Source organism: Rhineura floridana, chromosome 5, assembly GCF_030035675.1.
Source record: "Rhineura floridana isolate rRhiFlo1 chromosome 5, rRhiFlo1.hap2, whole genome shotgun sequence".
NCBI lineage: Eukaryota > Metazoa > Chordata > Lepidosauria > Squamata > Rhineuridae > Rhineura > Rhineura floridana.
Genome location: NC_084484.1, coordinates 84,636,611 through 84,662,988, shown reverse-complemented (window position 1 = coordinate 84,662,988; position 26,378 = coordinate 84,636,611). Strand labels below are relative to the sequence as shown.

The following is a 26,378-nucleotide window of genomic DNA, read 5'->3' as shown; positions in this document are numbered from 1 at the left end:
CTGATAGTTGTTCCATCCAGCCCACATTTAGCTAGCTTGCTAATCAGAATATCATGCGACACTTTGTCAAAAGCTTTGCTGAAGTCGAGCTATATTATGTCCACAGCATTCCCACAGTCTACAATGAAGGTTACCCGATCAAAAGACGAGATCAGATTAGTTTCACAGGATTTCTTCTTCATAAATCCATGTTGGCTCCTAGTAATCACTGTATTGTTTTCAAGGTGCTTATAGATTGACTGCTTTATAATCTGCTCCAGAGTTTTTCCAGCGATTGATGTTAGGCTGACTGGTCTGTAGCTCCCTGGTTCCTCTTTTTTGCCATTTTTGAAGATAGGGACAACATTAGCTCTCCTTCAGTCATCCGGCACTTCACCAGTCCTCCATGATTTTGCAAAGATAATAGAGAGTGGTTCTGAGAGTTCTTCAGCCAGTTCCTTCAATACTCTAGGATGCAGTTTATCGGGCCCTGCCAATTTGAACTCTTTCAGATTGATCAGGTATTCCTTGACCATTTGTCTATCAATGTCAAGCTCCAATCCTGCCCCTTCTACTTCATGTTTCCCAGGAGAGTCACAGACCTTTTTTGGGAGAAGACTGAGCCAAAGTAGGGATTGACCACTTCTGACTTTTGTCATCTGTTATCATTTTGCCATCCTCATTGAGTAGCTGTGCCACCGTTTCTTTTCTTTGTCTTTTACTATGGTCATATGTGAAGAAATCTTTTTTGTTGCTTTTAGCATCTCTCGCTAACCTCAGCTCATTCTCAGCTTTACCCTTCTGCCTGTACTCTTACCTGCCTGTACTCTTCCTTTGTGGCCTGGCCTTCTTTCCACTTCCTGTATGTGTCCTTTTTTGTTTTCAGGTCATCTCTAAGCTTTTTGTGAAGCCACATTGGCTTCTTCTGTTGTTTCCCCTCTTTTTTCCTTGTTGGAATTGCTTGCCATTGAGCTTTTAGAATTTCCTTTTTTAGAAACTCCCACCCACCTTGGACTCCTTTTCTCATTAGGGTCGCTTGCCATGGAACCGCACTTACAATTGTTCTGAGTTTATTAAAACCAGCTTTCCTGAAGTCCAGGGTTCTCATATGGCTACTCTCAGCTTTGCTTCTGTTAAAATCAAAAATTCAAGTATGGTGTGGTCACTTTCCCCAGAGTTCCCGTAACTGCCACTTCATCCACCAAATAATCTCTTTTGGTTAGAATCAAGTCCAGGATAGCTGATCCTCTGGTTGCTTCCTCCACTTTCTGTAGGAGAAAGTTATAAGAACATAAGAACATAAGAAGAGCCTGCTGGATCAGGCCAGTGGCCCATCTAGTCCAGCATCCTGTTCTCACAGTGGCCAACCAGGTGCCTGGGGGAAGCCCGCAAGCAGGACCCGAGTGCAAGAACACTCTCCTCTCCTGAGGCTTCCAGCAACTGGTTTTCAGAAGCATGCTGCCTCTGACTAGGGTGGCAGAGCACAGCCATCACGGCTAGTAGCCATTGATAGCCCTGTCCTCCATGAATTTGTCTAATCTTCTTTTAAAGCCATCCAAGCTGGTGGCCATTACTGCATCTTGTGGGAGCAAATTCCATAGTTTAACGATGCGCTGAGTAAAGAAGTACTTCCTTTGTCTGTCCTGAATCTTCCAACATTCAGCTTCTTTGAATGTCCACGAGTTCTAGTATTATGAGAGAGGGAGAAGAACTTTTCTCTATCCACTTTCTCAATGCTATGCATAATTTTATACACTTCTATCATGTCTCCTCTGACCCGCCTTTTCTCTAAACTAAAAAGCCCCAAATGCTGCAACCTTTCCTCGTAAGGGAGTCGCTCCATCCCCTTGATCATTCTGGTTGCCCTCTTCTGAACCTTTTCCAACTCTATAACATCCTTTTTGAGATGAGGCGACCAGAACTGTACACAGTATTCCAAATGCGGCCGCACCATAGATTTATACAACGGCATTATGATATCGGCTGTTTTATTTTCAATACCTTTCCTAATTATCCCTAGCATGGAATTTGCCTTTTTCACAGCTGCCGCACACTGGGTCGACGTTTTCATTGTGCTGTCCACTACAACCCCGAGGTCTCTCTCCTGGTCGGTCACCGCCAGTTCAGACCCCATGAGCGTATATGTGAAATGAAGATTTTTTGCTCCAATATGCATAATTTTACACTTGTTTATATTGAATTGCATTTGCCATTTTTCCACCCATTCACTCAGTTTGGAGAGGTCTTTTTGGAGCTCTTCGCAATCCCTTTTTGTTTTAACAACCCTGAACAATTTAGTGTCGTCAGCAAACTTGGCCACCTCACTGCTCACTCCTAATTCTAGGTCATTAATGAACAAGTTGAAAAGTACAGGTCCCAATACCGATCCTTGAGGGACTCCACTTTCTACAGCCCTCCATTGGGAGAACTGTCCGTTTATTCCTACTCTCTGCTTTCTGCTTCTTAACCAATTCCTTATCCACAAGAGGACCTCTCCTCTTATTCCATGACTGTTAAGCTTCCTCAGAAGTCTTTGGTGAGGTACCTTGTCAAACGCTTTTTGAAAGTCTAAGTACACTATGTCCACTGGATCACCTCTATCTATATGCTTGTTGACACTCTCAAAAGAATTCTACTAGGTTACTTTCCCTTGCAGAAGCCATGCTGGCTCTGCTTCAGCAAGGCTTGTTCTTCTATGTGCTTAGTTAATCTAGCTTTAATAATACTTTCTACCAGTTTTCCAGGGACAGAAGTTAAGCTAACTGGCTTGTAATTTCCGGGATCCCCCCTGGATCCCTTTTTGAATATTGGCATTACATTTGGCACTTTCCAGTCCTCAGGCACGGAGGAGGACCCGAGGGACAAGTTACATATTTTAGTTAGCAGATCAGCAATTTCACATTTGAGTTCTTTGAGAACTCTCGGGTGGATGCCATCCGGGCCTGGTGATTTGTCAGTTTTTATATTGTCCATTAAGCCTAGAACTTCCTCTCTCGTTACCACTATTTGTCTCAGTTCCTCAGAATCCCTTCCTGCAAATGTTAGTTCAGGTTCAGGGATCTGCCCTATATCTTCCACTGTGAAGACAGATGCAAAGAATTCATTTAGCTTCTGTGCAATCTCCTTATCGTTCTTTAGTACACCTTTGACTCCCTTATCATCCAAGGGTCCAGTCGCCTCCCTAGATGGTTTCCTGCTTTGAATGTATTTATAGAATATTTTGTTGTTGGTTTTTATGTTCTTAGCAATGTGCTCCTCAAATTCTTTTTTAGCATCCCTTATTTTCTTCTTGCATTTCTTTTGCCAGAGTTTGTGTTCTTTTTTATTTTCTTCATTCGGACAAGACTTCCATTTTCTGAAGGAAGACTTTTTGCCTCTAAGAGCTTCCTTGACTTTGCTTGTTAACCATGCTGGCATCTTCTTGGCCCTGGCGGTACCTTTTCTGATCTGCGGTATGCACTCCAGTTGAGCTTCTAATATAGTGTTTTTAAACAACTTCCAAGCATTTTCAAGTGATGTGACCCTCTGGACTTTGTTTTTCAGCTTTCTTTTTACCAATCCCCTCATTTTTGTGAAGTTTCCTCTTTTGAAGTCAAATGTGACCGTGTTGGATTTTCTTGGCAATTGGCCAGTTTAATTTAATAGCACTATGGTCACTGCTCCCAATCGGTTCAACAACACTTACATCTCGCACCAGGTCCTGGTCCCCACTGAGGATTAAGTCCAGGGTTGCCGTCTCTCTGGTCGGTTCCATGACCAACTGGTCTAGGGAATAGTCATTTAGAATATCTAGAAATTTTGCTTCTTTGTCATGACTGGAACACATATGCAGCCAGTCTATGTCTGGGTAGTTGAAGTCACCCATTACTACCACATTTCCTAGTTTGGATGCTTCCTCAATTTCATATCTCATCTCAAGGTCTCCCTGAGCATTTTGATCAGGGGGCGATAGATCGTCCCCAGAATTAAATCCCTCCTGGGGCATGGTATCACCACCCACAACGATTCTGTGGAGGAGTCTGCCTCTTTTGGGGTTTCGAGCTTGCTGGATTCAATGCCTTCTTTCACGTATAGAGCGACTCCGCCACCAATACGTCCTTCCCTGTCCTTCCGATATAGTTTATATCCAGGGATAACCGTATCCAACTGGTTGTCTCCAACACAAGTCAGAAATTTCTTGGAGGGGCCGTATTTGGTAGAATTTGTCTCCCAACAGATATCGGGATAATTGAAATCCCTCATTACTACTGCATCATGCCTCCTCGAAACATTGGCAATTTGCTTTTCAAAAGTTTCATTCTCGTCTTCTCCTTGATTGGGTGGTCGGTAATAGACTCCAAGCACCACATTCCTTTTATTACTTGTCCCATTAATTTTAATCCAGATACTCTTGGTGGAGCTACCAAGCTCATCTTTCTGTATTTCTGTGCAGGGATATATATTTTTAACATATAGCGCGACTCCACCTCCCTTTTTATTCCTTCTGTTTTTTTGAACAGTGCTGAAATAATATTGGTAAATTCTTTCAGCACCCTGGGATGTAATTTATCCGTGCCCTGGTGACTTCAACCCATGTAAGTAGGTGAAATGGAAATGGACTGCCTTCAAGTCAATTCCGACTTATGGTGACCCTTTGAATAGGGTTCTCATGGTACCCTAAGCGGTATTCAGAGGTGGTTTACCATTGCCTTTCTCTGAGGCTGAGAGGCAGTGACCGTACCAAGGTCCCCAGTGAGCTTCATGGCTGTGTGGGGATTTGAACCCTGGTCTCCCAGGTTGTAGTCCAACACTCTAACCACTACGTCAGACTGGGTCTCATGTAAGTAGTTAGGTGTTCGCTAACTTTGGAGATGCAGGCTGCTTTTTTCAACTTTGGCTGGTTTGCTATTCTCATCCATTTTTGGTTCACAACTTGGAGTGCTTTGAAGATCTCTTCTGTTCCTTCGGTAGACAAGCTAAATCATCTGTCTGAACCAAATATGATCTTGGAGTCATGTTTTGCCCAGTCACTCTGGCTGGTTTCTACATTCCATTTTGCCAAACATTAACAAAATCACCAACCTGCAAAGGTGGTAAAGGCTTTGAACCTTTGTCAAAGTAAAGCTTCTGTTTTTCTTGTCTACTGTAATGTTTTGTACATAGGGCTGTCCTTGAAGATGATTTGGAAGCCTCAATTAGAGCAGAATGTGGCTGTCCAAATGTTAATTGGTACAGCCAAATGGAATCACGTTACACCAATTCTGAAGGAGTTACACTGGCTGTCTATTCTTGTTCAGGATGAATTTGGTGCTTATCTGTAAAACCCGAAGTGGTTTGGGACTCAAATACCAGAAGGGTATATCGTCCTGCTTATGCCTTAAGATCTTTGGGTGAAATTATATACTACTGCTGGGGAAAGTGCATTAGGTGGTGATGGAAGAGAGAGCTTTCTTGATATGGTTGGCACCAACACTTTTTTCATTTTTGCACAAAGTAAAAACCTGTTTTCCAAGGTATTTTTTAGTGACTGTGTGGGTGTGGTAGTTGGTGGCAGGTTTAGCCTGCTCTGTAGTTTTAGCTACTCCTAGTATTTAAATGGGTTTTTATGTTTCGTTATTGTGTTTTATGTGATTTTGTATGCTGCATTTTTCACCCTGCCTTGGAATCTATGAGATGAAATATTCTTAAACAAACAAACGAACAAACAAACAACTCCTAATCTAGCCTGGGTTGCAAGTCCCTCATATTATTCTATTTTTTCAGATAAAAATTACCCTTGTGGGAGAAGACCAAGGCAAAATAGGTGTTGTAATTCTGTCTTCTCTCCATCACTTATTAACAGAACTCTGTTGGAGAAGGCTCTTCTGTCTCTTTGTCCATCTCTGTTGTCATTTTGGTGCCTATTGAAGACCTTCCTCTTTCAGCAAGTCTTTTAAGTAGAAATCTTATTCCAGACTGTGTCTGTTGGAATTGTTTTTAAGGTGTTTTGTTTGTAAGATGTTATATAGATGTTTTTAATGTTTGTTTTTTTGTTTGCCACCCTAGGCTCCTCCTGGGAGGAAGGATGGGATATAAATTTCATAAATAACAACAACAACAACAATCTACATAAGCAGAATACTTATCCATTCCTTCATCTTGTTCTGAACATAAAGAAGTCCTTTTTCTTGTTTTAGTATGCCTTAGCCTTCCTTTCATGTTCATGTATATTACGTTTTAACGTCACTACTCATCAGAGAAATTATTCGGTAGCCACATTAGCTTCTTTAGATGTTTTCCATTTTTACCTTCTCATTGGCATAGTGTACAGTTGTGCTTTCAGTATTTTACTTTTCAGGATCTCCTATCTTATCTATTATTATCTTTTATGTTTATTTCATAAGAATGAATTCAATGATGAATGGATAATATTATATTATTATTGTATATTATTACAATTTATATCCTACCTTTCTGTGGCATACTTGTGGTTCCCAAACAGTCACCCATACAGACCCAGGCCTGTTGTGCTTCAGCATGGAAGTGATCTTGTGCCTTCAGATCATGCCATTTTTATACATTTTTGTTACAAATTTGATGCTTTAAATATATTTTCATAAAAAATATGTACAAAATAAATTGCAGGAGAAAGGTAAGAAAATGTATAAAATCTACTAAAATTGTTAGAAATTCAGCTAATACAGCTAATAAGTACAGGAAATGCTGAAATTACAAATGCAATATGAAGATTTTGATAATAAAATGTGTAACAGCTATATGCAGTTGTATAAGTGAGCATGCTATCATTATAGAAATTCAAGCAATTGAATGTGTACCTTCTTCCGATGCTTGTGAAATAATGACAGTGGGTCATGCCTGTTTCAGGACAGTCAGTTACAGAAAACATGGAATCAAGTATTTTGTGATGGAGAATACATCAACATGAATGAGGGTGAAATCACTGCCTATAACATTCTTTATGCACAACAAAGGAGCTGACTTATGGGAAATAAATATAGGTTAAAAGAAAAAGCCAGACAATCAATATTGTTTTCTAATGAGACTTCTATTAGCAATATTAGTTTTCAGCTCCTTTGTTGTGCGTATGTATATTAGTAAGTCATAAAAGGCAGTCATTTGTCATTAGGAATATCAGAAGCAGAGTTGCTTTGGTTTTTTCCAAAGACCTGCAGAATGGAGAAAGTGTAGCAAGGAAACAGAAGGATGAACTGTGGATATTAAATGTACCCAGTCATCCATTCAAAACAGAAGTGATGAATAGATGCAATAATTATTGGTGACATGATTTTTAGGTTTTGTAGGACTAGTTTTTTAAATCTTTCCTTATTAAGCACTTTATTTAATTCACAAATTTCTTATATAGAATGTTAAAGGGTTAATGAGCAAACACAGTTTCTAAATGCATTTAAAAGAATAAAAGCAGCAGAAAAAAACCCCATATTTGTAACAGTGATAGTTATAGACTGAGAAAAGATTCAGTTGTCAGAGTATTTGCTAATGGGGTTTCATCTTGAGTAAGAAGAGTAGCATTTTCGTCCATAAGAAATTCATTTTGAAAGTGTTGAAAACAGTTGATGAAGACAGAAGTTATCTTGCAGTGATTTGTGGGTAGATTAAATAATCTTACTGCTCCAAATATTGAAACAATTCTTCATTGATTTTTTTTTCACAGGCATCATTATTCTTTAATTATTGGAGGCATTGTAGTGTATTAGATCCTCTTAATGGCAGAAATGCTCATTTAATACTGGTATCTAGTGGACTTAAAATGAAGGGTGAGATCCAATGTTATGCCAGCAGATGCAATGGGATTCTCCTTCCTTCCGTTTCCCCCCTGCAGCGCCCAATCTGCTCCAGTGGGTTCCCCAGCCCTCTGAAGCAGATTTTGAGGATGGGTGGCCTGTAGAAGGGAGGGAATTACATCCTGTTTGTTGAAGTCCACAGCACCACAATTGGATATCACTATAAATGGCCCACATCCCAATGACTGAAGATCAGATTAGCCATATGCTTCTTATCATCTCAAAATCGCACAGTTGTATTAGATGTTTTGAGAGAACTACAGGTCTTCTATTTAAAACAATATAGAAATAAAAACTTTGTAGATAGCATATTGATCTATTGAACAGAAACCATTGCAAAGGAAATTCCATGAAGATCTATGTAAGGAAAATAATTAACCTTAACCTAATAAGCTTTACTAGGTCTTTCAGAATAGTAATGTAGCAGTTCCAAATAAAGATCAGATTATGTGATTATCATGACATAGAACACTTGATGACATCTTATGTGCCAATCGGGAAAGCACCAGGACTAGATTGTTTTCTGATAGAATGGTATAGGACTTTTAAGCATAAATTAGTTCCCATTTTACATTATAAAGAAGTTTTTATATCTCAAGAGTTACCTCTAAGTCCCGCTCCTCTCGCCCATGGGAAGCCTGGGCAGGTGGGGCGTAGTTGTGGCTAGGGGGCGATGCCGTGACCGCCATTTTTTAAAGGGCCCGCAGTGTGCGTGACACGCTGCTTGGAGAGGCAGAGCACCAGGGGCCTATAAGCCCATGCTGCCCCTTCCATCTTCCTCTTGGCATGTGACGCCCACCCCTCCATCCCTCCCTCTTTTATGGTGTGATCTGGGTTGCTTCGGGGCTGAGTAGGAATTTTTATCCTGCCTACCCTGGTTGGCGGGCAGGTTTTTTGCCTGCTCCACACTGTGAGGGTGGGAGGGAATTGGGTTAGGGGGTGTCATGATTAATAGGTGTTTTTGGCTAATTTGGCAAGATTTAAAATGTTAATGCCCTGAGTGGGGCAGGTTGGTGAGACACGGATATGGTAAGGTGCAGGAAGGGAAGTAGGTAAGGACAGCTAGGTGGCCCCCTTAGGCACGTTTGGAGGTGACTGATGTTTCCAGAGGCCTGTCTGTCATGGCTTTATGGCCCGAGGGCAGGATATGGGCTGCTTTCGGGGCCAACTTACCTCATCCACTCAGAGTTGTACGGCCCCGGGGGTGGTGATTTTGGAAGGCCCCGGGGTAAGGGGTAAACAGAAGGGCTTGCTCTTGCCCCAGCAGGTGCTGGTCACCCGAGAGCTGTATGGCAAGCTGCTTGCTTATAGACAGTTCCCGCAGCTAGGTTTCCCCTCTGCAGGTCATTTTAAGGGGTTTTAATAAAGTGGCCCTTTGTTCAACCCAAACCGCTGTGTCTGTGCCTGATTTCACCCCTCGGCCGCAACAATGTATGAAGTTAATATTTCTGTTTTATACTGACAGAATACAGCTACACAAAACCACTGGGAAAGATTATATAATGATCTGAATCTGTGTCACCAAGATTTGGATGCCATCCAATGCTTACTTCTTCTCACTATCATATGTCAGGGAGGTGACTGAACCATTGCCTGAAGGCAGTGATGGGGGATAACCAAAGCTGTTTTCACACTGCACTTTATTCCGTTATTCTGATGATTTCTTATCTGGTAATTTGTGCATTATATTTGATCTTTCATACGATGTACCTAGTTCTGGAATTTTAGTGGAATATAGTGCAAGTTTAGTGCAAATTTTCGTGAAAAATAATACCAGAAATAATTCCTTTGCAAGGCTGGGACTCTGGAAGTTTGTGGGAGTTTTGCACTAGCTGCAGCTGCTCATGTGACAGGCATCTCAGCATGCAGTGTGTTCGTGCCCTTTAGTCATGCAGGGGGTTGCCTGATGAAAATTGTACCAGTATTCCGGCATAGGCACAGATAGCATTTCCCACACACACTCCTGTGTTGCTACAACTAAAATACTAAAGGGTGAGCGCTCGCATGGTGATGAGATGAGATCTTAGACCTCCTACACAGTGGGGAACAGTGTGCATGTGTATAGTGGGTGAGGGACAGAAACGAGATGTTGTTCAGTGCAGTCGGGTGAAAGACAGTTGCACGAAATGCCGGTATATTGGCCGAAAAAGCCACAGTTCCTTAATGCAACAGGTACTGCAGTGTGAAAGGAAATTTAGAAATCGGTACAGAAGCGCTACCTTTTTAACCTATTAAACTACCACAATCAGCCCTATGTGTGAAAGCAGCCCCAATTTAATCTTAATCTATACCATTGATTGATAGCCACCATGAAGATCTTATATGGATGGAAAGGCAGTGTAAAATATTTTAATTAATAAATAACAATAAATAATGGCTATATACCCATTTCTCTTGTAAATATATTTTGTCAACATATTTTGGCAGCTAGATTAATAAAAAGGATGCCACATGACTCTATATAAATCATTTTCAATTTATATATATATGAAATGGTTCTGATCAAACTATGCTTCTTTTCTGTGTCATATATATGATAATGATATATCATTTATTAATTTCATTAATTTATATCGTTAATATCATTAATTAATTAATTTCTTAATCACCTTCTACGGTCATAGGGTGATGTACAATAAAAACAGCAAAAAACAGTGAAAAACTGTTTTTTCAAGACAGCAGATATATTTAAAGCAAAACAATTTTGACCCCCATGGCAGAGACCCATATATCCAGCTGAGTAAGTATGTCGGAACAGTCATGTTTCTGGAAATTGTAGGTGGGAAGGGCATATGGCAGATGCCTGTCATATCTTGACAGGAATACTATTCCACAGAACAGGGGAAGCCACACTGAAAGCCCTGCTCTGAGTTATTGTGGAGTAGACGTCTGATATTTTTGGAACTTGCACAAGAAACTCTCCCACAGACTGCCATGATCTACTGGGTATGTAAAGGATAAGGCAGTCTCTTAGGCAATCTGATCCTGAGCTGTATATGGCCTTGTATTTTAGTAGCAAGTATCTCATAAACCTACCTTTCTCAGCATCTCATAAACCTCAAGTCATACTAACTAATGGATGCAAAGCATTGGATGCAGACTTTGCTCCCACCAGAATTGTGCTCAGGGGATGCCCCTGCTGGTGGAGCGGAGAGGCAATCTTTGCCAGTTCCTCCTACCCCTGATGTCCCTAGGACCATTTCCCACACTCCCAGAGGGCTGGGGAACCCTCTGGAACAGTATTGGGGATGGTACTGAGTGATGCAGGGTAAGGGAGGAGTTGGCAAAAGTAACCCCCCTGCCATTGGGATCTCTCTGCTAGATCAATGCCATCCATCGATGGAAGAAGCCTTCCCTTCCATGAAAGATGAAGTCTAGATCTAACCCATTCTGTTTGATATCATTAATTGGAGTGTTTTATGTTCACATTACAATAATAACAATATGTCTGCATGTTAAAAGTTAATCATGAATAGTAGATATTATATATATTTTCAACTGAGCACGTGCCCAAGATATGAATCTATTTTTTGCTAGTGCTAGAACAACCTAATGTAGACATTACTGGAGTGAAAAGTAGACTAAAGAGATATGTGATTATATTCTGATTATACTTTATTTTTTTTCTAATCCATTTACCTAAATTTCTACACAGTTAGATCTAATAAATGATTGTTCACCTCTATCTAAATACTTAATAAAGGGGAACAAGTGAGTAATCAAGCCTATCAACCATAAGGAGATTGAACTTGTTCTACAAGGTTGACTGTTCCAGGTGAATATTAATATTTATTAAGTACTTAAGGTTAATCAGAACTGTCAGTCTGTCAAGAATAATCACTACTAAATTGAATTTTGTGCCAAAGGAAATTAAATCAGATTTAAGCTAATGTCAAACAACAAAAACAACAACACAACAATAACTTAGCTTTCACTTTGGGGCTAGATAAGCATCATAACGATTGTTATTTTACTTCACATACTTTATAATAATAAACTCTAATAATCTGAAATATTACTATTTTGAAATGTACCGCATACTTAGAAAGTATTTGTGGGGAAACATGAGCAAAACCAACTGCAGATATAGTCACCCAGCATGGTTTTCACAACCTTTTCACCAACCTTTACTGTTAGTTCTTCCCAGTGTTTAGTTCTATCATCTTGCTTTTTTACTCTCAGAACAAATGTGTATGGTTAATCTTGAATATGGGGGATCAGACATCATGACTATATCACACAGTTGTGTGTTTGGAGGCAGAGTGGTGGTGGCACACTTCCAGCAGCAGCGGCTATAATGCAGTGGTTCCAGTGTCCTGCAGGTGTGTGTAAGCCAGTGGGATGGCAATATTGGAACTCCCTCAACTTTGCAGCACTCTGCCCCACGCCACCTCTGTGAATGCAGCTCTGCTGGGAGAACACTGCTGATGCTCCATTCTCCTCAGAGGCAGCGGCTAGATTTCAACATCTTATGAAGAAAAATAAATACTAGTGTTTATGGAGTGGGGGGACTATCACTCGCTAGTGATTAACTGCACATTGCTTTCTCCATTTACACATGTGTTATCTTCTAGCTGAGTAAATCAGTCCTAGTGGGGTGCAAGCCCCACTGAACATGCATAGAACTGTTCCTGTCCAGGGTTCCATCCAAATGGTCATATCTTTATTTGGGATACTATGAGGTATTAGAGGCTCAAGCAAGTCACCAAAAACAACAAAAGAGGAGTTCCATAAAATGTGCATAGGTTAATGTATCTGTACATTTGAAAATAATTACTATAATTTAAATAGAAATATAATGCATCTCACCCAAGTGGAGAATACTGTGACCAGTCTACTGTCTAGCTGCTGACTGTTGATGGCCAAGGTGCCTGTTCTAGTTGCATTTTTTAAAAAACAAAATTTTCTCTCTTGGGGAGAGAAATGAGAGGAAAAATAAGAACACCAGGCCCAAGGCCAGCATACATTCTGGCAATGTGTCCAGTGGACCCAAATATCTCCCAATCTGCCCCTAACACCCAGAGAAAGCTTCACCTTTCACCCTCTCTTCTGTCAGACCAACTATGGCAGATATTTTTGTGGCAGCTGAAAGGAGGCTTTCAAGTGTGGACTTGCCTCTTCATCCACAGAGAGGGAGACCTGCAAAATCCTATGACCCCTGGGATGCCCTCTCAGGTATCATAGGATTCAGTTCTAGATTTTTAATTTCCAGCTTATCTCCATCTGTTGAAAGCAACCCAAATAGCAGAATTTTATAATACTGCCAAAATGGTCTCAGACTTGGGCTTTGGCTACTCTCCAGATGAAGGGTATTCCAGAAATATGTGACTGCACTGCTGGTTGGATTTACCAGATGTACAACACTGACTCCTAACTCCTAACTTTCCTGACTCCTAACTGAGCAGAGCAGAGGGAGCTGTGTCAGCTGATCCAACAAGCGAGCCAGCTCTCAGAGAGCGAGTAAACAAGAGCGAGTGAACAGGGAGAGCTTACAGGAGTTTGGCGGGGGAGGTCAAGGGGAAGGTCCCTAAACATTTTCCCTTGTACGGTGCACCACATACCAGTAGGACTCTCCTATTAACTCTGAAGGAAGACAGGACAAAGCACAGGCCATTCCAATACAAAGAAAGAAACAAAAGGCAGTAGAGACTATGGATGGGAAGGACACTTCAGTGGTAGTGACCTGCAAGATATGTGCAACGTTTGTTTTCTTGCCTGAGAACAAAAAGGCATAATGTGCAAAAAGTACAAGCTGGTGGCATTGTTGGAAGAAAATGTGAGGGGCCTGGAATGGCGGGTGGCCACACTGAAGAGTATAAGAGAAGATGAAGAGTTCTTAGGTAGAATGCTGGAACAACAACAGCAAAGAGAAGTACAGGAGGTGGAAGAACAACACCATGTTGAAGCAGAAGGGGAGACTTGTGGAGAGCAACAACGAAGAGGAGGAAACTCCATGGAAAAGGGTGACAGGAGCAGAAGAGTGAGGAGACACCCATCACTGGTGGAACTACGGAACCGTTTCCAGGCACTAAGGGAAGAGGACTAGAGGACAGACTGCAGGGGAAGAATTACCCACATGACAGACCACACGCGACAGCGAATGAGAGGCTGAAGCTCAGTCAAGCAGAGGCAATGAAACCATACCCCATGACAATAAGAAAAGAGTAGTTGTAGTAGGAGACTCCCTCCTGCATTGGATTGAAACCCATGTATGCCAAGAAGATCCATGGACTCGCCAGGTATGCTGCCTCCCTGGAGGACAGATTAGAGATGTGATGGAAGGGTTGTCATTCCTCATAAAGCCCACTGACAGAAATCCCTTTCTTCTCATCCATGTGGGAACAACTGCCAAGCAGAGCTATGAAGTAATCATGTCAGACTCTGAAGCTCTGGGAAGGAAACTCAAGGACTTTGGGGCCCAAATAGTTTTCTCATCCATCATTCCAGTACTTAGAAGAGGAGTAGAAGTGGAAAGAAAAATTATCTGGATGAATGACTGGCTACAAAGGTAGTGTCTACATAAGAAATTTGGATTCTGGGACCACAGGCTACGTTCCTGGAAGATGGACTGCTGGCAAGTGATGGGTTGCACCTCACAAGGACTGGGAAGAATATGTTTGGCCGCAGCATGGAGAAATTCATCAGGAGAGCTTTAAATTGAATCCTGAGGAGGAGGGAGATGTAAACTTGGTGATAATGACTAACAAAAGGCTTGTGCACAGTAAAAGGAACTGAGGGAACGGCTTTAATGGGCCCAGTAATAGTCTTCATAAAAATGTAGGAAGGAAGCCAGGCCATAAATCACATGATCTTTGATGTCTGTATACTAATATCCAGAGTATGGGAAACAAACAGGATGAACTTGAACTGTTAATACAGGAGAGTAAATACGACTTGATAGGTATAATTCAAACTTGGTGGGATGACTCCCATGATTGGAATATAGAGATTGAAGGATATAATTTGTTCAAAAAGAACAGCAGCAATAGAAAGGGAGGTGGAGTCACACTATATATTAAAAGTATATATCCCTGCACAGAGATACAGGAGGATCAGCTTGGTAGCTCCACCAAGAGTGGATTAAAATAGATAGTGCAAGGAATAAAAGGAACATGGTGATTGGAGTCTACTACTGACCACCCAATCAAGAAGATGAGGATGAAACTTTTGCAAAGCAAACTGCCAATGTTTCAAGGAGGCATGATGTAGTAGTAATGAGAGACTTCAATTATCCCAATATCTGTTGGGAGACAAATTCTGCCAAACACAGCCCCTCCAAGAAATTTCTGACTTGTGTTAGAGATAACTTTCTTCCACAGAAAGTGGAGGAAGCAACTAGAGGATCAACTATCCTTGGCTTGATTCTAACCAACACAGATGACTTGGTGGATAAAGTGGCAGTCACACAAACTCTGGGGGAAAGTGACCACGCTATACTAGAATTCTTGATTGTAAAGGAAGAAAAAGTTGAGAGTAGCTATATGCATATGCTGAACTTCAGGAAATCCGATTTTAATAAACTCAGAACAATGGTAAGAAAGGTTCCTTGGCAAGCAACCCTAATGCGAAAAAGGAGTCCAAGATGGGTGGGGATTTCTAAAAGAGGAAACTCTAAAAGCAAAATGGCAAACAATTATGTCAAGGAAAAAAGGGGGAAAACAGCAGAAGAAGCCAATATGGCTTCACAGAAAGCTTAGAGATGACCTGAAAATGAAAAAAAGGACACATACAGGAAATGAAAGGAAGGCCAGACTACAAAGAAAGAGTACAGACAGGAAGCACGGAATTGCAAGGATGGTGTCAGGAAGACTAAAGCTGATAATGAGCTGAGGTTAGCAAGAGATGCATAGTAAAAGACAGAGAAAAGAAATGGTACAGCTACTCAATGAGGATGGCAAAATGATAACAGATGACAAAGAAAAGGCAGAAGTGCTCAATTCCTACTTTGGCTCAGTCTTCTCACAAAAGAGGGTCTATGACCCTCCTGAGAAACATGAAGCTGAAGGGGCAAGATTGCAGCTTGAGATTGATAGACAAACAGTCAAGAAATACTTAATCACTTTGAACAAGTTCAAATTGGCAGGGCCCAATGAACTACATCCTAGAGTATTGAAAACTGGCTGAAGAACTCTCGGAACCACTGTCTTTTATCTTTGCAAAATTGTGGAAGATGGGTGAAGTGCCGGATGACTGGAGGAGGGCTAATGTCCCAAACTTCAAAAAGGGCAAAAAGGAGGAACCGGGGAACTACAGACCAGTCAGCCTGCCATTGATCCCTGGGAAAATTCTGGAGCAGGTTATAAAGCAGTCACTCTGTAAGCACCTTGAAAACAATGTAGTGATTACTAGAAGCCAACATGGATTTATCAAGAACAAATCCTGCCAGACTAATATTATCTCATTTTTGATTGGGTAACCTCCCTTGTAGACTGTGGGAATGCTGTGGACATAATATATCTCGACCAGCAAAGCTTTTGACAAAGTGCCCCATGATATTCTGATTAGCAAGCTAGCTAAAGGTGGGCTGGATGAAACAACTATCAGGTGGATCCACAGTTGGCTACAGAATCATACTCAAAGAGTGCTTATTAATGGTTCCTTCTCAAACTGGGAGGAGGTAACAAGTGGGGTACTACAGGGTTCGGTCCTGGGTCCAGTGCTCTTCAACATTTTTATTAATGACTTGGATAAGGAGGTGCAGGGTATGCTTATCAAATTTGCAGATGATACAAAAGTTGGAGAGATAGCTAATCCTTGGAAGACAGAAAAAACTTCAAAGGGATCATTCATAGGCTGGAGCATTGGGCTGAAAACAACAGAATGAAATTTCAGAGGGATACGTGCAACGTTCTACACCTAGGAAAAAGAAACCAAATGTACAGTTATAAGGGGGTATTTGGCTCAGCAATACTACATGCAAGAAGGATCTTGGGATTTTTGTTGATCATGAGCTGAATATGAGCCAACAGTGTGATGTGGTTGCAAAAAAAGGCAAATGCTCTATTAGGCTGCATTAATAGAAGGATAGTTTCCAAACTGTGTGAAGCATTGGTTCCCCTCTATTTGGCACTTGTTAGGCCTTATCTTGAGTACTGTGTCCAGTTCTGGACACCACAATTTAAGAAGGATGTAGACAAACTGGAACGGGTTCAGAGGAGGGCAGTGAGGATGATCAAGGGACTGGAAACAAAGCCCTGTGAGGAGAGACTGAAAGAACTGGGCATGTTTAGCCTGGAGAAGAGAAGACGGAGGGGAGATATGATTGCACTCTTCAAGTATTTGAAAGGTTGCCACACAGAGGAGGACCAGCATCTCTTCTCCATTGTCCAAGAGTGCAGGACTCAGAATAATGGGCTCAAGTTACAGGAAGCCAAATTTTAACTGAACATCCGGAAAAACTTCCTGTTAGAGCAGTATGACAATGGAAGCAATTACCTAGGGAGGTGGAGGTGGTGGGCTCTCTGACACTGGAGGCATTCAAGAGGCAACTGGGCAGCCACCTATCAGGTACGCTTTAATTTAGATTCCTGCATTGAGCAGTGGGTTGGACTCGATGGTCTTATAGGCCCCTTCCAACTCTATGATTGTATGAGAGTACACGTGGATGATAAGAGAGTGCATTTACTTAATCCTAAATGTCTTGATAGGCATAGGCAATGAGGTGGTATTTTTAGCCAAAGTATCTCAATTCATGAAAGGTTTTATAGGCTAACCCCAGAATTTTGAATCCTGTCTGGGACAATATAAACCCAGTACAGATTCTGGAGCATAGACACATAGGTTTCTCATCTATTCAGTCACTGGTACGTAAGATGTAGTCTCCTGTACCATCTGAAATATCTCTTTACAGACTTCCTGGGCAGTCCTATATAAAGGGCTACAACAGATTCATTAAAGGTTACCAGGAGGATAAGGGTATCAAAGGCTACTAGCCACAATAGCTATGTTCTGCCTCCACAGTCGGAGGTAGCATGCTTCTGAATACCAATTGGTAGAAACTGCAGAGGGTGGGAGTGCTCTTGAACTCAGGTCCTGCTTACAGGTTTCCCGCAGGCATCTGGTTGACCACTGTGAAAACAGAATGCTGGACTAGATGGGGGCACTGGGCTGTTACAGTATGTTCTGATATTCTTACCTTTTCTTGCCTTCCAGTACAAATGATAAATTTTGAATCTGCATTTTGCAGGCTTAATTTTGAATTCCTACTTCTGAAGAGCTTCAGTCAACATATATAACTTTTTAAACTGAGAACTTATGAACAATTTATCAACAGAATGAATAGATAAATCTTGACTTTCTAGAAAATTAAATATTTATTGGACCTGTTCACCTTAAACAAGCTATAAACTAAAAGTCACATCAACTTCTTTTACATCCAGATAATCTGGGCAACCCTTTTAAAGAGGTTACTTTTTTCTTATGAAGGAAGTGAAGCTGTGGTGTGCGGGTGGTCATTTCTCACCCTAAAGTTCACAGTGTGTTTTTAATCTTCCATTTTTGGATGGAAAACATTTCTTCTGAATGTGCCCTGATGTGGGAAGATCAGAAATTCACCATGGTCTGAAGACCTGTCAAAGGTGACATTTTCAAGAACATGGTGCATTCCAAATCTTACACATTTAGAATAAAGCTGAGATTTATATCCCACCTAGTTGCCTGCATGCAGACTCCTATGGTGTCCCACATTGCTCAGATGAAGTATTGCTTGTTCTTTTCTTCACATTACAGTGTTCATCTTAACTGGTTTAGCTGTGCATTAGTGGGGATATTGCAAAGAAAATAGCATAGACTTCTCTTCCATGTGATCATGCTCTTCACTGAATCCCAGGCATAGATCTTTCAATTTGTAAAATAGCAAATGCATCAGCCAAAGACTCACAGATTGCCTAGGGCAACAGTTCTGATGCACTACCTAAAGTAAGTCAAGAAGCAATAGAGGGATTCTGTGGTAACCCTTACTTTTTAAAAATCAGAGTAAACATTAGGGCTTTACAAATGAAAAAAGTGAGTCCCTTAGAACAATGGAAAGTATATGGAGAGGCAGCAAAGTAGGGTATAGCATTTAATTAGAAATCTGTGCTACCTTCTAGTTTATTGTAAGAGAGATGCTGAACTAAGACAACAGTGTCGAAAGAACACATATACACATGAATATTTTTTTCTGAATATAGGCCCCTCTAGATGTCCTTTTATTGCAGATTCATTATGATTTGTGCTCATAATTCTGCTTTAAATACTCTTTGCACCTGTAAAAGTTTTGGTGCGGTCATACTGCTTCATTTCCAATCAGTGAATAGCATGTGATTTTCTACTAAAATCCCATAACTCTTCATAACACAAATTTTCAGGGCCTTTTGTTCTCCTACTTCTGATGCATTATAGCACCTCCAGACAGCAATAATGCGGTAGCTTTGGCAAAGCATCTCAGAACAACTAACGAAGCAGAATAAATCCACCACCAATGCACTATTGTTGTGCCAGGATTATGTTGCGGAATAAACCTGCAATAAAATACCAGTCTGGATGGGCCTAATAAGTTGATTATATAATTTACACCTCCAGATTCTCTCAGTAGTTTGTGAACTTCTTAGGATGTTTTACTCTAATTGTTCTGCACACTTGTCCATGATATACAAAATTTTGTAATAATTGACTTTTCTTTTTTGCATTCATTAGTGATGTACTGATGTGTATTCTTCCATTTTGTTGTCTGTATTTTAACTTTATTTCAAATTTAAATTTCATGTTAAAACATATGTGTGGAGAGGCTTGCTTGCTTACCTCCATCTAGTTCTTCAGCACCAAAATGATTCCTGTAGAACAGCATAATCTCAATCTTGTAGCACTTGTAGATAGTCACTAAACAAATAAGTAGCAGCAGAATAGCACCAAGCCCGCCAGCAAGCTCAACTGTATACATCAGCTCTGCAAAGAATTATAAAACTTAATAACCACCACATTCTGGACTAAAGGCAGCCATTTTTTTATCGTGTGGGGGCAAAAAATACTGTCAACAGTTCAAAAATACATTATATTTAGATTTTCTGTCTGTAGAAAGGGCATGTGCTTTACTAGTTTGTTGGCACAGATGTAACATTTTTTACAGGAAAAAAAATCACCATTGTTATATTTTTGTTGAACACAACAGTCATATCATACACACAGTAACCCACACAGGAGGCTGCATTTCTCAAGTTTTTGTCAGTCATGTATGATGAAGTTAAATATATGCATTTTTCTTTTTTGCAGAATTTAAATACGTGAAGACAATTTCATGACTCAGTTTCTCACGGATAGGTTATGTTTTAATATCTCTGACACCTTTCCCAGTTGATATGCAATTCATCTTCCCTTCTCAGCTCTCCATAAACAGGTTTGCCTTTTTCTCACTCTCAGATGTTGCAAATCATCCTAATTTGTCATTGCTGACATTCAGAGTTGGAACGTGACCACTTTCTTGTGTTACATTGCACCACCGGAGATTGCACAATGGATTGAGATTGCTGTCATGTAGCTTAGTTTTCAAGAATGAAAAAAGGTTTGGGCAAATGTAGTCATATCTGTACGTCTGTCAACAGTAATCTCCTGGGTAATAACACTTATCAAATAATAACTGTATGTGTTAAAGTCATCATTACCCATTGCCCTCAATCATCAAGCAGTTGCACACAAGTGGCCACTTTGAATCAACCATACTATTATACTTGCTGCTGTTAAGACAGGAAGTGAGAGATGGTAAAATAAAGAAGTATATTACTAAAAACCATAAGACTGCTGTATTGTTTCATAAGCTGTGCTAAAGTTAGAGAAGAAGAATTATCTGTCATCCTAAAAAAACGTGAAACACATTATGGGTAGTAATATTTCTATCATCCAGCCTATAAAAATGGCTGTGGCTCAAGTTAAAACTAATTAAAAATACCATTTGACCTATGAAAAGACAATAATATCCTATTAACTGATTAGTGATTTTTAAAAATAAAATCTGTCTTTATTATATTCATTTATTCATTTTCTTCAAGGACCTCAAGGCAGCGTACATGTTATGCTCCCCATTTTATCCTCGCCACAACTCTGTGAGATAGGTCAGGCTGAGATAAGAGGTATAGCTTCATGGCCAAGTGGGAATTTGAACCTGGGTCTCCTCTGTCTGAGTGACACTCTATCTGTTACACTGATATTGTACCTACACACAATAGCATGGGCTCCAAAACTGTGTTTTGTTATTCCGATCTACAGCCTGGCACACCCAAAGTGGTGTCCATCATGCAACAACACTGGAAATTCATGGAGTTGCCATTAGATTTTTGTCTTGATAGTGGCACATGGAAGTGCTTGGTGGCCACAAATAAATTAACTGAGCGTAAGGCCCATTATCAGAATGCATGCTCACACAAGTTTACAACCAGTGATGGCATGAAGAGTGTAGTTATGAGTTATGCTTTTTCCTCTCTTGTATGAGCTACTTGCCTCAAGAGTCTGGATCATCAAGAGTACTCTAGTCCATGGAAACTTATGGTATAATAAATCAAGGTGCCCCAAGCCTCTTTGTTGTTTATGATGGAACCAACTATCATCAGGCCCAGTGCCAGCAGGTGCCCAGTAAGGCACTGGCTGAGGGCCCTCCTTAGGCTGGGAGGGTGGAGATCCTGCTCTGCGATCCACACCGGCATCCGCTGCAGCAGATCAGGAACTCCACTCTCCTAGGCAACACCCCATGCAGGTGGTGCAGGCTCAAATAGGTCACCCCATCAACCTCTCATTGCACACACATGCTTGCCATCATCCAAGATAGTGGTGGGGGTGTCCATAAGGGGTTAATGCCCCCACTGCAATCTTTGATAATGGCAGGCATGTGCACACAGCTTGCTAGTGTGCTTATGCAGCAACACAGCAGATGGGGTAAATGGGCCTATTTAAGCCTCCATTGGAAGGGGGTGTTAAGGAGCATGACAAGCCCCACATGGGGCAGTCTGATGCCTAAAGGCCCAATCAAGCCTGGTCCTGGCTCTAAGTATCATGACTGTCCCTCTGAAATTTTTGATAGGGAGTTTTATCCCATTGTTATGTTTGCTATATGGTTTTGTATTTTGTTTAGAGTGTGGTGCTATTCAATATCATATATAGAAATATGAAACTAGAGGAAAAAACATAAGCAATAACAATTATTTTCACTGCCTAGGTATGTTTATACTTTTTATTATTGAGATGCATGCAGCTGCTATAAAAGGCTCAGCATCCCCTAAAAGACAATAAAATGTAATTAAATATGATTTTTTAAAATGATTTATGTCCCACATTGTTCTCTTAACAATGGTAATGCAAGCTCTGTTATATTCTACAGTTTTAAAATCAGGAGTGTTGGTTCCACATATTTGGAATATTTCTTATCTATACGGAAAATATGTTTGTTTCTCTCAAATAAATAAACCTACAACAGTTTCATTAGAATAGTAATAAAATGGCTTAGAAAATAAATGGAAATTGAAATTGTACAACGCTGCCTTACTATATTCCTGTTTATCATTTTCTGTCACATGTTATGCAGCTGTTCAGTGGTAACCAGAAAATGGGAATTTAATGTGCTAGGTTGCTAGGTGCAAAACACACCATTTATATGTCTGCTGTAATGATGATGCATTAAGGCAAGGGAAAAATACTAGTAGAGAAAAACTAGCCTAGAATTATTGTAAGATTAAACAGAAAAGAGTTCATGAAAGTTTTTTCAACAGTTATTGTGCATGTTGCTGAATGGGTTATGCTAATAAAGATATCTCATTTGGGACCATAGGATGCCTCATCTGAATAATGTTTTTATACAATTTTCACTTAGAACTATAAAATCCCTGTATCATATGTACTTATTTGCTTCAGTTCTGAGAAAAGTACAGTTAAGTCCCACCAAAATCAATAGGATGTAAGTCTGCCTAATTTTCTTTGCATTTCACCCACCTCCCTACATATCTCACATACTGATTCTGATTTGCCAACAATCTGGAGAAAATGAGAGCATATCCCATTATTCTCTGCAACCTTATAGGGAGTTGTGGGAGAATCCTTCTCTAATTGAATGCTCTCCATTCCAGAAGCGATGTTAAGATCCTGTGTACCTACTACACTACTTCTGGCATGGCATTTGTCCACCATAAAATCCAGTTCTTGATGCAGGTATCCACAAATCCCAAACAGTCCCAAGGCTCCCAGTTACTTGATGAAATCAGTCATGGTGGTCCCATAACTATACAAAACATAAGACAAAGTTGCAAGACATATCCAATACTGACAATGAACTCTTGCCTTATGTTACATTTTGCATTAATGCTATAGGCTGTTGCAAGTGTTATACTTCTTTTAAATCAGAAGGTGCTTTTGCTACTTACGTTCCTTGGAGTTGTAGATATTATGTTATTTAAAAAATTAATTTCAGTACAATCCAACTTCAGGGGAGAGATAGGGAAGAAACAAGAAGTGCAAGCCATTTCATATCTGTTTAGCCTTTGTGTTATGGCATTTAAATTACAGGCCTTGTCCTATTTAAGGACTGAGAAGCTCAGAAAACTGCAGAGGAAAATTACCAGGCATTTCCTAGGGGAAATGGCATTCTATTAAACATAACAAATGAATGAGTACCTAAGAGTTACATTTGAGGGCAAAGCAATCATTTAGTTACAGGCAATTAACAATAGTTTTGCAGCAGCACAAGCCTGGATCTACTCTAAGGGAAAAGCCCATTGATTGCTGCTGCAGTTGTAGGTTGTTGTTGTTTTTAAAAAAAGAATTGCTACAGTTTGAAACAAGATTTACTACAAGCATTTTGACCAATGTTTTCTTATCAGGACAGTCTTACCATGTAAGCCAGTGAAAGAAACAGCTAATTAAAATAAAGTACTGCCATTCTTTAGACATATTGAATGATATAATGGGTAATAAATGCATTCATTTTACGCTAATCCTACCATGATTATCAGATGTACTTCTGGGATGTATCTTTGATTTGCACCTGGTTTTAATTTTTGATAAACTTCTCAGCAGTGTCACAAAAGTAATTTACTAATCATTAACTGCACTTGCACAGAGAAGTAAACAAATGAAAGAGTGCTCTCTGAACCTTCCACTCACTACTTGTTTAGTTTTTACATCCCCTATTTATCACATGCAAAGATGTTGTTGTATTAAATACTATACTGCATTTAAAAAAAAGATGAATAAACATACTCAAGTATGTAAATCTCAACTCCCTCCATAACATTGGATCTATTTTGCAGAACTACCTTGGTTCCTAGTTTCCAGCAGCCTTACAAAGAAGCCATTGGGACTTCTGCACAGCTCCATCTAAATAGTGATTAGTATCCAGAATGTGGATAAAAACCCAAGAAACATTTTTTGAATTTTCATGCAATTTACCCAGCTACATGATGAAAGGCCTTCTTTCATTAAACATGCAAATTTTTGACATGAAAATGGAAACTCAGTTCTAGTAAGCTAGAAATTTGTCTCAGCTTTAGTAATCAGTGAGTTCTCTGAACACAAAGATGGTGAGGAGAATAAGCAGGGGAGTTCAAGAAAATAACGGTACTGTCAAGCCTCAGGGCCTTCAGCCAACAACAACTATTTTATATAGCACTCCATCATTGCCTCACTGTTTTAGATGCTGAATGGTGGTTGGTTGTATTGGTGGGCCTGCTATTGGGAGAGAATTTGGTGATGTACCCTTCTATCACACTCTCAAAGCACCCTGATGATAAAACCAGTCACCAGCCAGCATCTCATCATAAAATGTATTTTTTATAATCAATTTTCATTTGGAAAATGAACTAGGATTATTTCTGTTAACCTCATTGACTGAGAGGAATTGCAAAATGAATTTATTTAAAAAATCATACATGGTTGCATGCATTAATAAACATTGTAGTCTAAAGTTTTAAGACAACAGAGTGTGGTTTCCATACAAATATATGTTTTCTTCTAATTACTGATATAATTAGGAACAATTAACATATGTTGATGCACAATATGTTACACCACATCATGTGTTGGCACCGCCTTTTGAAAATTCTGTCTTATGACAGAATTGTGCTATATGTTATCAAGAAGAACTGCAATTTCTTAGATCTGCAGTTTGTTTCCAGACAATATAAAACAGTTGCTGCTATTTGTCCACTCAGGTCTTATTCCTCACAGTCACTTTGTGAAATATAGGACATAATTGATTCCTAATGACTGAGAAAGCTCATGAGATCAGCAATTTAAGCTGGTTGTAGCTCCTGTACTCACAAAACAGCCTGCTGTTTTCATTTCAGTGATAGTAACATTTAAAGATTTGCTAATGATTTTAACAATAACAAAAGCACTCAAGCCCTATTCAGGCATTTGAACGGCATGTTGTGGAACACTCGGGCTACACCTGCTGGCTTCCCCTTCACCAAGTTTGCCATCTGCAATCCACATGCTTGGAGGGAAGGTCTGAAGAGGGAAGCTTGCTCTATGCATGTAGACTCCCTTCATTAAGTAGACCCCTGCTCGATGGGGCTAACAGCTGAATTCACGTGTCATCATGTGAATTCAAACACCTTCAGACTACAGGATTGTTTTTTGCAAGTGGAATTTACTGTCCTTAGAAAACTAGTATGCTGAATAATGAGAACCCAACATTTATTGGTCTAAACAAGTATAAACTGAACAAACTTAGCCTTGGTTGCTTTATGGGCTCCTTCTGGGAGGAAGGGTGGGATATAAATTTAACTAACTAACTAACTAATAAATATCTACTAGTTTCATATTATTCCCCCCCCTCCTGTCAAAAAATGTGGAAGTAGCTCACATGAATCAGGTCTTTTTATGTTTGGATGCTCAAACAGAGCATCCAGTCCACACTGAAATTACCTCAGAAGGGAGATACACATGCACTTTTCATCCATCATGATACTGCAGTATTGCATGGGCTATGTGTATTAACCAAGGCTTAGAAAGTTTGGGAAAAATTACCTTCATGGTCCCAAAAAATGTTACTGCCCTGTCCAGCTATTCCCGCATTATTTCCCACAATAGCAAATTGTTTCAGAATCTTTCTTATGGTACTTTTTTTCACAAAAAAGTTTAAGATTTTAAGTACACAAGCCCTCTTCAGGCATTCCATCCACAAGTTCTCAGAATGCTGGAAGGAGGGGGTTTGCATACAAACTCTCTTCCTCATTCACCTGGAGAATTCGAAGCACATTTATCCAACTTTTTTGAAATAACTATGAGCCCCTTAAAAGTTTTATCTGTTGCATCCTCAGAAGTGCCATTTTACATATAGTTCAAAAACAGGAGTTTCTCTCGCTCAAACACAGCTCATTCTTGTACTTTGATTATTGTAGCACAGACATCAAAGTCAGAAAATATACACTACATAGATCAGGAATAAATGGTTTAATCTTCCATATTGTTTTTCTTAAGTTATCATTTGTAAATTTTGTTTCTCTCTAAGAAGTCTCTATCAGTTCTATTGTGGGACAGTACAATCTTATACGTCTATTCAGAATTAAGCCCCATTGTGTTCAATAGGTCTTACTCCCAGGTTTGTGTGTATAAGATTGTGCTGTAAGTTACTTTCAAAAGTATGATTTTGAGCGCAGC

General features: G+C 40.0%; 1 protein-coding gene across 1 annotated transcript in view; it reads right to left on the bottom strand.

The window, feature by feature from the left end:
* The window catches only part of IL1RAPL1 (interleukin 1 receptor accessory protein like 1), a 1,273,168-nt gene that overhangs the window by 24,501 nt on the left and 1,222,289 nt on the right, over positions 1–26,378 (bottom strand). Inside the window, exon 10 of the mRNA XM_061627356.1 lies at positions 19,542–19,685. Coding sequence (XP_061483340.1) covers positions 19,542–19,685 — 144 coding nt within the window. The remainder of the gene's footprint in view (positions 1–19,541; positions 19,686–26,378) is intronic.